Below are 13805 nucleotides of genomic sequence, written 5' to 3'. Positions count from 1 at the left end.
TATTGCATATGATTTTTTTTTTTAATTCCACAAAGTGGGATAGAAGGCAAATACAAGGAAGAAAATAATTAGACTGAAGCTTTGAGGAAAGTCATTTACATAATATTTGATAAGTAAATTCTTACATAAAATACAAGATGAGATAAAGAATATTATTGGGACAGTTCATAAAATCTGAATAATGTCTATAGATTAGATAACATATATATCAATAATTATCTTTTCTTTAAAAAATGTACTGTGGTTATATAAGAAAATGTCTTATTTTTAGAAACTATACATTAAAAGTATTTAGGGGCTAATGTATATCATATCTTCAACTTACTAAGGATGTACTGTGTGATGACTAACATAACATAATTTTAAAAAATGGATCAGGAAAAATGTATGTATTTATAGAGAGAATAATAGCACAACAATGATGAAACAAACATTTAAGGAATCTGGATATATTCTTTGCTCTGTTTTACAACTTTTGGTTCATCTAAAATTATTTCAAAATGAAAAGTTAAAAATTTTTTAAAAAGACAAGATACATGAAATCTGACATTTTTCAGAAATTTAGGTGAAAAGACCTAAGAATTTAAATACAGTGTGGCCACAGTAAAATTTAATACACTTTATGATTCATTTATAAAAGTATAACTTCAAAAGCAAGAGAGATAATAATGTCTCTACATTGATTACTACAATTGAACTGTTCAGATGTGGGTGTTAAATTTTCAAGAGCACCTTGAAAGACTAAAGATTATTTCTGAAAAGTGAAAAAGATGACAACTCTCTGCTTGCATCATAAGTCTTACATTTCTAAAAGCAATGATATAATGAGCATTTACTGACCCTGATCATGTTCTTGGCATTACGCTAGGTATTTTTCATATATTATCTTCTTTTATCCTTCTAGTAAACTTCTAAGTATTCTATTATTCTCTGACTCCCCAAGGTTCCTGTCAACTCTAAGACAACCAGATTGTAAAGTATCATCTGGACAATATCAACCCCAAGTTTGAAAGTACTTATAAAAACATTGATTCTCCCATTGTATTACAACTTCTATTCCATGAAAAATGAATTGTCAACTTTTATGATTTAGTTAAAAATATATAGCTAGTGCAGCCCATTTTCTGAGTTTTAATAAAATGAAAATTCATTGTCTATCTCAGACCTATAGAAAATGAGCAACAATTGGTTTCATTCTTATCATTTCCAAAAACCAAAAGCCTTAAGAAGTTCAAGGGCTCGCTCAAGTAAAATAGCTAGTTAGTTTTGCAGCTGGAACTAGAACTTAGTCCAGTGTTGATGTTTGTGTTTTGTTTTGATTTGCTATACCAAAATAACATTTTTGGTTTGTGGATTCTTTGTGAAATCTGAGCTATAGTCTAATTTGCATTCTAAAAGTGAAATGATTTTGTAAAGGTGTCATGTTAGTCAATTTAACAAGGACTCAGCCACTCTCAAATAAATAGAAAAGATGTTTTCACAGTTTGTATTACATACCACTCCAGTGTAGCTTTGTCATCAGGCCTTTCTTGTGGTTCACATGAGGCCTTGCACTTCGCAATAATTCCTTTTGTACAAGGTGAAATACATGTTACATTCTCCAATATGTTGATTAAAGTTCTATTAGTGTCTTAAATATGGGCATTTTCTAAGAAAAGATTTGCTGTTGCTGTTGCTATGTGTGTGTGTGTGCCTATATGTGTGTGTGTTACCAAGAAAATGATACCCCAGCTCTTAAATAAATATCTGAAAAAAATGTGGACACTATTTCCATAACAAAAATCATAACCAGATCCCAATAACACTCAACTCTTGCCAGAGAAGGTAACTTGACAGAACGATGATCCCAAAAACTTGGTAGTACCTTATTTTATGACTAATCTATCAGTAAGGTTTTAATTAAGGCCAATTATAAGAACATCTGTTTCCACTAATCCCATCTTGATGACTGTAAGCAAGTTCTAGTATCTAAGCTCAGGGAAATAAAAATGGTACTTACTGCATGGAAATGATGTGAGCCTTGAATAAGATGATATGTATAAAGGGCTCATCACAGTGCACTGCATATAGTAAATGTTCATTAAATATCAATCATGATGACAATACTTCAGACTTCTGACTTGAGGAACTGATAAGTTAGGTCTAAGGGTAGTACTTAGTTCACGTGGAGTTTGTTATGTGGAACTATCAAAACTACTTCAAACTAATCCATTCAGATCAGTGTGTTTAATGAAACAACCACCTTAATACATTAACTGCATAAAATAATTTGTTTCCAAAAAGGAAGAATTTCTCCTGGGTATAATATAGGTAAGAGTAATGAAAGACGGATCTCTTGCCTTTGCCAAGTTTGGTATGAGAATTTAGAATTTAAGCCTGCTCAACCAAAACAATCAAGTCAGTGGAGAACCCATAAGTAAATAAAATAAGTTAAATACTTTTGTTATTATCAAACTCAAACACTGACTGAAGTAATTAAATTATGAATTCTATTCCTGTCTCACGTTGATGTCTTTTATCTATTTTGAGTTTATCTTTGTGTACAGTGTAAGAGAATGGTCAAGTTTCATTCTACATATAGCTGTCCAGTTTTCCCAGCACCATTTATTGAAGAGGCTATCTTTTTTCCACTGTATATTTTTTCCTGTTTTGTCAAAGATTATTTGACCATAGAGTTGAGGGTCCATATCTGGTCCATATCTACTCTGTTGTGTGAATTCTATTGACACAAACTTTTGCTAACTATTCTTGTTCCCTTTTTTAATAAATATACAATAAATAAAATATAAATAAATAAAATATAAATAAATATAAATATAAATAAATAAAATATACTATTTTATTGTTCATACCTACCTGGAATTTGGGATGCTTTCTAGCAGTGCATCATTGGTGAAAATTAAACTAAATTTCAGAGTAGAGGTGTTTTTCAGACATGACATAGCTTGTAAGACAGTATTCCACATAGAATTCTGCCTTCCATATAATTTTTGGGAGCCCCATACCTTGTCTTTTTTTATAAGCACACCCTCATCAGAAACAAACCCATGTGCACTCCTTTGTCTTAAAAACCTAAAAACAACTCTCTCCTAGCTCAAGCAAAATCAAAATAATTTGCTGCATTTAATACTTCTCTATTTTCACAGGTGGGAAAATCACTAGTGCCCAGTCGACCCTCCATACACTCTCCCCATCTTCATCATCGGTAACATTGCTCTTGGCATTGATGATTCCCTCAACCTCTTGGTGAAAACTACAGACTTACCTTGCTTTGCTTTGCTTTAGCCTGAATATAGCAGTGAATAGAGTGTAGTGTAAGTGGAGACACAGGACCCTGAGATGAGCTTTAAACACTTGGGACTAAACATGGTGCACTTACAGGAGGTTGGGGGGAATATTACTTAACCACCAGGTTTCTCTTTGGTTTTGTAAATGGAGAGGGCAGTTCTTGGTCCAATAAAATATGCAGATTGTATGTAATGAATTTTTTGTAAGCAAAGGTAATTTCTGTCAAATGTATTCTTTACTTTTTTAATATGTTGGAATTTGATTTTATATCTGATGACCCTGAGTGTGTGCCATCTATTTGTTAAGTAAGTTGTCTCTAGCAGATATGTTTCAAACACAAATACAAAACTGAGAATGAAAAGTTTGCTAAAAGATTCTGAGTCTACTGTTTTTCATTTTCCCTTTGGCTAACTATCCCAATTGACAAAATGGTAGAAGATATGAAAAAAAAATACTTCAGTTGTGTAATCCATTATAGAATAAGTACACAAAAGTGTTTTTTTGAAAAATATTATGTTACCTCGTAGTGAATTAGCAAATTTGTCAATATATTATTCTATATATATCCCTAGAACAAGTTATTAGGATAGGGTATAAGCCATTTACATTAGTGCAAGGTAAATAGAAAGCAAGTCCCAATGAATTTAAGTGCTGTTTTTCATTAATTACTATGTTATCTAATAATTGCAATAGCTACACATATAACAAATGCTGAATTTTAATAGCAAAAGATTAAAGTCACTAAAAAAAAATATATGGTCACTAGAAACTGTAGTCACTGATACGCTGCCAAGGGTGCTAACTTGAAAACAAAATGAATACAGGACAGAGCTTTCCCATTTCCCACCTACTGTCCAAATAGATGTTGAATTAAATCCAATTTTTTTAATTGCCAACAGTTTTAAAGACAATGGAAATCCACTGTGCAAATAATAATGCATACATATATAGTCTGTGAGTTAAAATGTTTCAAGCCAACAAATAAATTTTGATTCCTTAAACACTTCCATGCATCACATACCACTTACAAAATGTTACCAACCATTAAAATAAAAGGGACTTATTGAATAAATTGATTTTTTAATTAAGCTCTGGAAACATGGCCTCACTACAGAGCCTCAACTAGCCATACACTGCTTGGGAAATGTTCCCCGTTTTTTATTTTGGGGAGTCACCATGAACCAAAGTGACTTTAGATAGTTGGATATTGAAGTGAAAGTTTTCTACTTGATAGTATATAGAAGTTCCAACTGTCAGAGTTCACATAACATCCAGGAAGATGCCTGAAGGGATAGTTAATGCAAAGTCAAATGCCAAAAAAAGAGCTTGGAGAAACTAGTTTTAAAGATGATGTTAATATGAAAACAAAGAGTAGTCTCTTTTCTCTTATAAAATGTAACCTGTTAGTTTTGTTTGTAGCATCCTTAACAGCAAGAAAAATGAAGCAATATTTAACTCTTACTGCTGGATCTAGAGATTAATCCCTATAGAATCCGGATATATTGGAATTTCTGTTCTGAATATCTAAAAGATTGGTTTCAGAGATACAGAACAACTATTTAAGTTGGCTACTCATTCTGTTTGGGAGAAATGAACAAGAAGGGAGTCCTTTTAGGACTATTTTTAGTTTACAGATTATTATAGTAAATTACTACAGATGATGAATATTGAAGCCTGTGAATGATAACAACCAAGTGGCCTTCTTTGAGCACCTCCTTAGGGGTGGGAGAGGCTGGACTTTGCAGATAGAGAGATATGAACTATTTAGCAGGCAAAATATGAACTCTCATGACTATGGGTTAGCTTGCAGAAGCAAATTACACATCAGAAAAAAAAAGATACAGCAAGAATATAAAAGAATAGACAACTTTTACTTAATACTGTAAATCATTTTCTTTGTTTTTCATGGTGTTTTATACTAGATTTAGTGAAAGACTTTTAAAAATCAAGTCATTACTGAAACCCTTATAAAAACAAAACCCAATAAAATGTCAATACATGACAAATTCAAATTAACAAAGATTCCCAACTAGCTGATGGATGGTACATCTGATAGAATATTTACATGTAGAATGTCTGATGTATTCTTACAGGAATCAGAGATAAGGGATGTTTTTACTCAATCTGCATAGAATATGTATTTTGCATCATAAGCCTATAAAAAAAAGTTTTAAATGTTTATGAACTTATCTATTACATACTTGTTCCTTTATGGAAAGCAGAACAGCATTCCTTATCAAGGTACTTAATTTTTCAGCTCCAGTACTAAGTGAGCTTTTTCTTGGATGGTATAGTAACCACACAGTCTTAAATTACAAAAGAGACTGTATTTTTATATAATGTCAATTGAATTTTGAAGGAAAAAAAAAACACTCCTCCTAATCAAAAATTTCATGAAAAGTGAATGTTTTGCATATCTAAATAAAGGTACTGTGGACTTCATGTCAAACTATTAAATATATTGTATACAATCTGTATATATACTATATGTAATGGTATATATCATGTGGAAGACACAGTCAGATAATAGTTCTGTGTACTGTTCTTGTAACATTAGATCTTTTTAATAAATAATTCTCTTTTTATTGACTTTTATCTTCTCTCCTGTCAGCTACATGAATGACTTTATTTCATGCAGACCACAGTATGATCATAATTATGGTAGAGTTTTCATGCTGAAAATATCACAATGTTAGTACTTTGAATGCTCTTGTGATTTTAGGTTGAAAAATCTCCATAGATATCCTTTTTGGTTTCAATTCAAAAAGTGGAAACCATGTCAAAGAAGAAAAAACAAATGGGATATATTTAGGGTTAGACACATAATTTACTTCTTCCAGGAAATGAGACCATCAATGAGTTTTATAAAGAGTTTACTAAATGCATAATTATGTTTTATTAGAAACAGTCTGTCCCAATCTATCCTACATATGATTCTTATAAACTTAGTCATCCTTTGTGCTCCCTTAGCACCATGTATAAATCTCTGTTACATCAGCAATCACATGATTTTACAATGATTTGTTTATGAATGGAGGTGAATGCTTCACCTCCACTCTCTAGGCTATGGATCCACCAAGGGACAATATATTATATTCATCTAAGGATTTCTCTCATCTTTACATAGCAGAGTATGTAGGACATATCAAGTGAACAATTTTTTTTATCTTTATTTATTTTTTATTTTTTTATAAACATATAATGTATTTTTATCCCCAGGGGTACAGGTCTGTGAATCGCCAGGTTTACATACTTCACAGCACTCACCATAGCACATACCTTCCCCAATGTCCATAACCCCACCCCCCTCTATTTAACCCCCCTCCCCCCAGAAACCCTCAGTTTGTTTTGTGAGATTAAGAGTCACTTATGGTTGTCTCCCTCCCAATCCCATCTTGTTTTATTTATTCTTCTCCTACACCCTAACCCCACATGGTGCATCTTCACTTCCTCATATCAGAGAGATCATATGATAGTTGTCTCTCTCCGATTGACTTATTTCACTAAGCGTAATACCCTCTAGTTCCATCCACATTGTTGCAAATGGCAAGATTTCATTTATTTTGATGGCTGCATAGTATTCCATTATATATATATATACCACATCTTCTTTATCCATTCATCTGTTGATGGACATCTAGGTTCTTTGCATAGTTTGGCTATTGTAGACATTCCTGCTACAAACATTCAGGTGCACGTGCTTCTTCAGATCACTATGTTTGTATCTTTAGGGTAAATAACCAGTAGTGCAATTGCTGAGTCATAGGGTAGTTCTATTTTTAACTTTTTGAGGAACCTCCATGCTGTTTTACAGAGTGGTGGCACCAGCTTGCATCCCCACCAACAGTGTGGGAGGGTTCCCCTTTCTACGCATCCTTGCCAGCATCTGTCATTTCCTGACTTGTTAATTTTAGCCATTCTGACTGGTGTGAGTTGGTATCTCATTGTGGGTTTGATTTGTATTTCCCTGATGCTGAGTGATATGGAGCACATTTTCATGTGTCTGTTGGCCATCTGGATGTCTTCTTTGCAGAAATGTCTGTTCATGTCTTCTGCCCATTTCTTGATTGGATTATTTGTTCTTTGAGTGTTGAGTTTGCTAAGGTCCTTATAGATTTTGGACACTAGCCCTTTCTGTGATATGTCATTTGCAAATATCTCCTCCCATTCTGTCAGTTGTCTTTTGGTTTTGTTAACTGTTTCCTTTGCTGTGCAAAATCTTTTGATCTTGATAAAATCCCAATAGTTCACTTTTGCCCTTGCTTCCCTTGCCTTTGGTGATGTTCCTAGGAAGACGTTCCTGCGGCTGAGGTTGAAGAGGTTGCTGCCTGTGTTCTCCTCAGGGATTTTGATGGATTCCTTTCTCACATTGAGGTCCTTCATCCATTTTGAGTCTATTTTCATGTGTGGTGTAAGGAAATGGTCCAATTTCATTTTTCTGCATGTGGCTGCCAATTTTCCCTACACCATTTATTGAAGAGGCTGTCTTTTTTCCATTGGACATTCTCACCTGCTTTGTCAAAGATTAGTTGACCATAGAGTTGAGCATCTATTTCTGGGCTCTCTATTCTGTTCCATTGATCTATGTGTCTGTTTTTGTGCCAGTACCATGCTGTCTTGATGATAACAGCTTTGTAATAGAGCTTGAAGTCTGGAATTGTGATGCCACCAACTTTGGCTTTCTTTTTCAATATTCCTTTGGCTATTCAAGGTCTTTTCTGGTTCCATATAAATTTTAGGATTATTTGTTCCATCTCTTTGGGAAAAAAATGGGGGGGATTTTGATATGGATTGCATTAAATATGTAGATTGCTTTAGGTAGCATAGACATTTTCACAATATTTGTTCTTCCAATCCAGGAGCATGGAACATTTTTTGATTTCTTTGTGTCTTCCTCAAGTGCTTTCATGAGTACTTTATGGTTTTCTGAGTATAGATTCTTTGCCTCTTTAGTTAGGTTTATTCCTAGTTATCCTATAGTTTTAAGTGCAATCGTAAATGGGATTGACTCCTTAATTTCTCTTTCTTCTGTCTTGTTGTTGGTGTAGAGAAATGCAATTTATTTCTGTGCATTGATTTTATATCCTGACACTTTACTGAATTCCTGTACAAGTTCTAGCAGTTTTGGAGTGGAGTCTTTTGGGTTTTCCACATATAGTATCATATCATCTGCAAAGAGTGATAGTTTGACTTCTTCTTTGCTGATTTGGATGCCTTTAATTTCTTTTTGTTGTCTGATTGCTGAGGCTAGGACTTCTAGTACTATGTTGAATAGCAGTGGTGATAATAGACATCCCTGCCATGTTCCTGATCTTAGCAGAAAAGCTCTCAGTCTTTCTCCATTGAGAATGATATTTGTCATTGGGTTTTGCGTAGATGGTTTTGATGATATTGAGGTATGTGCCCTCTATCCCTATAATTTGAAGAGTTTTGATCATGAAGGGATGCTGTACTTTGTCAAATGCTTTTTCAGCATCTATTGAGAGTATCATATGATTCATGTTTTCTTTATTAATGTATTGTAACACATTGATTGATTTGCAGATGTTGAACCAACCTTGCAGGCCTGGAATAAATCCCACTTGGTTGTGGTGAATAATCCTTTGAATGTACTGTTGGATCCTAATGACTAGTATTTTGGTGAAAATTTTCGCATCTGTGTTCATCAAGGATATTGGTCTGCAATTCTCTTTTTTGATGGGATCCTTGTCTGGTATTGGGATAAAGGTGATGCTGGCCTCATAAAAGGAGTTTGGAAGTATTCGTTTCATTTCTATTTTTTGGAACAATTTCAGGAGAAAAGGAATTAATTCTTCTTCAAATGTTTGGCAGAATTCCCCTGGGAAGCCATCTGGCCCTAGGCTCTTGTTTGTTTGGAGATTGTTGGTAACTGTTTCAATCTCCTTACTGGTTATAGGTCTGTTCAGGCTTTCTATTTCTTCCTGGTTCAGTTGTGGTAGTTTATATGTCTCTAGGAATGCATCCATTTCTTTCAGATTGTCAAATTTGTTGGTGTAGAGTTGCTCATAATATGTTCTTATAATTGTTTGTATTTCTTCGGTGTTGGTTATTATCTCTCCTCATTCATTTATTACTTTATTTATTTGGGTCCTTTCTCTTTTCTTTTTGATACATCTGGCCAGAGGTTTATCAATCTTATTAATTCTTTCAAAGAACCAGCTCCTAGTTTCATTGATTTGTTCCATTTTTTGTTTGTTTGTTTCTATTTCATTGATTTCTGCTCTGATCTTTATGATTTGTCTTCTCCTGCTGGGTTTAGGCTTTCTTTCTTGTACTTTCTCCAGCTTCTTTAGCTGTAGGGTGGTTAGGTTATGTATTTGAGACTTTTCTTGTTTCTTGAGAAAGGCTTGTACCGCTATATATTTTTCTCTCAGGACTGCCTTTGTTGTGTCCCACAGATTTTGAACCGTTGTGTTCTCATTATCATTTGTTTCCATGATTTTTTTCAATTCTTCTTTAATTTCCTGGATGACCCATTCATTCCCTAGGAAGATGCTGTTTAGTCTCCATGTATTTGTCTTCTTTCCAAATTTCCTCTTGTGATTGAGTTCTAGCTTCAGAGCATTGTGGTCTGAAAATATGCAGGGAATGATCCCAATCTTTTGATACTGATTGAGACCTGATTTAGGAGCCATGATGTGAACTATACTGGAGAATGTTCCATGTGCACTAGAGAAAAATGTCTATTCTGTTGCTTTGGGATCAAATGTTCTGAATATACCTGTGATGTCCATCTGGTCCCGTGTGTCATTTAAGGCCTTTATTTCCTTGTTGATCTTTTGCTTGGATGATCTGTCCATTTCAGTGAGGGGAGTGTTAAAGTCCCCTACTCTTACTGTATTATTGTCAATGTGTTTCTTTGATTTTGTTATTAATTGGTTTATATAGTTGGCTGCTCCACGTTAGGGGCATAATATTTAAAATTGTTAGATCTTCTTGTTGGACAGACCCTTTGAGTATGATATAGTGTCCTTCCTCATCTCTTATTATGGTCTTTGGCTTAAAATCTAATTGATCTGATATAAAAATTGCCACCCCAGCTTTCTTCTGATGTCCATTAGCATGGTAAATTGTCTTCCACCCCCTCACTTTAAATCTGGAGGTGTCTTTGCGTCTTAAATGAATTTCCTGTAGGCAACATAATGATGGGTTTTGTTTTTTTTATCCATTCTGATACCCTGTGTCTTTTGATTGGGGCATTTAGCCCATTAACATTCAGGGTAACTATTGAGAGATATGAATTTAGTGCCAGTGTATTGCCTGTAAGGTGACTGTTACTGTATATTGTCTTTGTTCCTTTCTGATCTACTACTTTTAGGCTCTCTCTTTTCTTAGAGGACCCCTTTCAATATTTCCTGTAGAGCTGGTTTGGTGTTTGCAAATTCCTTCAGTTTTTGTTTGTCCTGGAAGCTTTTTATCTCTCCCTCGATTTTCAATGATAGCCTAGCTGGACATAGTATTCTTGGCTGCATGTTTTTCTCGTTTAGTGCTCTGAATATATCATGCCAGTTCTTACTGGCCTGCCAGGTCTCTGTGGATAAGTCTGTTGCCAATCTAATATTTTTACCATTGTATGTTACAGACTTCTTTTCCTGGGCTGCTTTCAGGATTTTCTCTTTGTTACTAAGACTTGTAAATTTTACTATCGGAGTGTGGACCTTGATTTTGAGGGGGGTTCTCTGCACCTCCTGGATTTTGATGATTGTTTCCTTTGTCATATTAGGAAAATTCTTTCCAATAATTCTCTCCAATATACCTTCTGCTCCCCTCTCTCTTTCTTCTTCTTCTGGAATTCCAATTATTCTAATATTGTTTCATTGTGGTGTTCGTTATCCCTCGAATTCTCCCCTCATTGTCCAGTAGCTGTTTGTCCCTCTTTTGCTCAACCTCTTTATTCTCTGTCATTTGGCCATCTATATTACTAATTCTTTCTTCTGCCTCATTTATCCTAGCAGTGAGAGCCTCCATTTTTTTTGCACCTCATTAATAACTTTTTTAATTTCAACTTGATAAGATTTTAGTTCTTTTATTTCTCCAGAAAGGGCTTTTATCTCTCCAGAGAGGGTTTCTCTAATATCTTCCATGCCTTTTTCGAACCTTAAGAATCATCATTCTGAACTCTATATCTGACATATCACCAATGTCTGTATTGATGTCTGTACTGACTTCAGTACTGCCTCTTGGTCTTTTTTTTTTTTTTTTTTTTTTTGTGGTGAATTTTTCTGCCTTGTCATTTTGTCCAGATAAGTATATATGAAGGAGCAAATAAAATACTGAAAGGGTGGCAAAGACCCCAGGAAAGTGCGCTTTAACCAAATCAGAAGAGACTCCTAATCATTGGAGAGGGAAAGGGGATAAAAAGAAGTTCAGAAAAAAAAATTTTAAAAAGGAAACAAAGAAAAAATATAAAAAAGAAAAAAATTATATATATATATATATATATATATATATATTAGATAAACTAGTTAAAAAAGAAAAAGGTAAAAGTTAAAAAAAATTAGCAGAAGAAAAAAAATAAAATTTAAAAACAAATTAACCACAAGACTAAAGAATCATGGGGAGAAAGCCATGAGTTCCGTGCTTTGCTTTCTCCTCCACTGGAATTCTGCTGCTCTCCTTGGTAGGTGAACTTTGTCTTGGCTGGATTTCTTGTTGATTTTCTGGGGGAGGGTTCTGTTGTAGTGATTCTCAAGTGTCTTTTCTCGAGGTGGAATTGCACCACCCTTACCAGGGCCCGGGCTAAGTAATCTGCTCAGGTTTGCTTTCGGTCCTTTTGTCCCCTGAACACATTCTGAAGAGTTCCAGAGGACGGGACTGAAAATGGCAGCCTCCAGGTCTCTGACCCAGAGGAGCAAAGAGCTCAGGGCCCCACTCTTCAGTGCACCTTCAGAGAAAAGAGCTCAATCACCCCCAGATCACTGGCCTCTGGCTGTGCTCTGAGCTCACCCAGCCTGTGAAGGGTTCAAGGTAACCCCAAGCTGAGAGCTCACTCCTCAGCTCTGTCTCTGAAGCTGGCTTCCCCGGTCTAATAACTGTGTGCTCTGCGACACTCAGACACCCCTGATGAAGTGTGGGTTCCACCATGGTTTAGCTTCACTCTGGAGCTAATCCCTCAGTGGAGCAGACTTTTAAAAGTCCTGATTTTGTGCTCCATTGCTCCGCCATTTGCCACAAGCTAGCCCCTCCCCCTGTGATCTATCTTCCCATCACTTTGGATTCACTTCTCCACCAGCACTACCTTTCAGAAAGTGGTCAAATTTCTGTTTCTAGAATTACTGTTCTTCTTCTCTTCAATCTCCCATTGGATTTGTAGGTGTTTGCAATGGTTAGATAAGATATCTAGCTGATCTCCTGCTACCTGATGTAGTCTCAACCTGCTACCTCTCCACCATCTTGACTCCTTTTCCTTTCAACTGAGCAATTAATTGGATTTACTTTAATGTTAGCCCTAAAATTTTCCTGTAAAACAGGATTCCTACACCTACAGGTGATTATCTAAATCACCTGGGAACCAAAATATAAGAGCTCTGATTCAGTAGGTAACGAACCAGGGAACCTTATTTTCAAAATCCCCCTCAAACAAAAAATGATGTGACCCTACTGAAGGGAATTTGGCAGCAGTTTTGCATGGATTTACCCTTAGATGTAGTAATCACATGTGTGCTATCTATCCCTAAGATAGACTGACAAAAATATGTAAAATTTTGCATAGATTTACCCTTTGACCTAGCAATAACATATCTAGGTATCTAACCCTAAGATTAACTAGCAAAAATATGTAATATTAAGGCAAAAAACAAGATGCAAAACAATTAATATATGGTTCCTTTGGTGTAAGAAGTGGAAAATAACATTATTTACTAATATTCTCTAAAAGAAATGATGGAAGTAAAAACTACAGACTAATAACAATTGTTGCCTATTAAGGAGGGAAAAATGGGATACAAGAAAAAACATGCAAACCAGCTCTTTCTTTTTCTTTTTTTTTTTTATTTTTTATTTCTTTTAAGCATAACAGTTTTCATTCTTTTTGCACCACACCCAGTGCTCAATGCAAACTGTGCCCTCTCTAATGCCCACCACCTCGTTCCCACAACCTCCCACCCTCCGCTCCATCAAAACCCTCAGCTCCTTTTTCAGATTCCATAGTCCCTCATGGTTCACCTCCCCTTCCACTTTCCCTCAACTCCCTTCTCCTCTTCATCTCCCCTAGTCCTCCATGTTATTTGTTATGCTCTACAAATAAGTGAAACCATATGATAATTGACTCTCTCTGCCTGACTTATTTCACTCAGCATAATCTCTTCCAGTCCTGTCCATGTTGCTACAAAAGTTGGGTATTCACCTCTCTGATGGAGGCCTAATACTCCACAGTGTTTATGAACCACATCTTCCTTATCCATTCGTCCGTTGAAGGGCATCTTGGTTCTTTCCACAGTTTGGCGACCATGGCCATTGCTGCTATAAACGTTGGGGTACAGATGGCCCTTCTTTTC

The 13805-nt window shown here is 35.2% G+C and overlaps 1 protein-coding gene across 1 annotated transcript in view; it reads left to right on the top strand.

The window, feature by feature from the left end:
- The window catches only part of CNTN5 (contactin 5), a 782527-nt gene extending 776889 nt beyond the window's left edge, over nucleotides 1-5638 (top strand). Inside the window, exon 23 of the mRNA XM_082683339.1 lies at nucleotides 3147-5638. Within this exon, the coding sequence (XP_082539465.1) occupies nucleotides 3147-3250 (104 nt within the window). The 3' untranslated portion in view covers nucleotides 3251-5638. The remainder of the gene's footprint in view (nucleotides 1-3146) is intronic.
- Nucleotides 5639-13805: the final 8167 nt, after the last annotated feature.

Source organism: Mustela nivalis, assembly GCF_964662115.1.
Source record: "Mustela nivalis genome assembly, chromosome: 9".
NCBI classification, from domain to species: domain Eukaryota; kingdom Metazoa; phylum Chordata; class Mammalia; order Carnivora; family Mustelidae; genus Mustela; species Mustela nivalis.
This window is presented reverse-complemented; position numbering and strand designations above follow the sequence as displayed.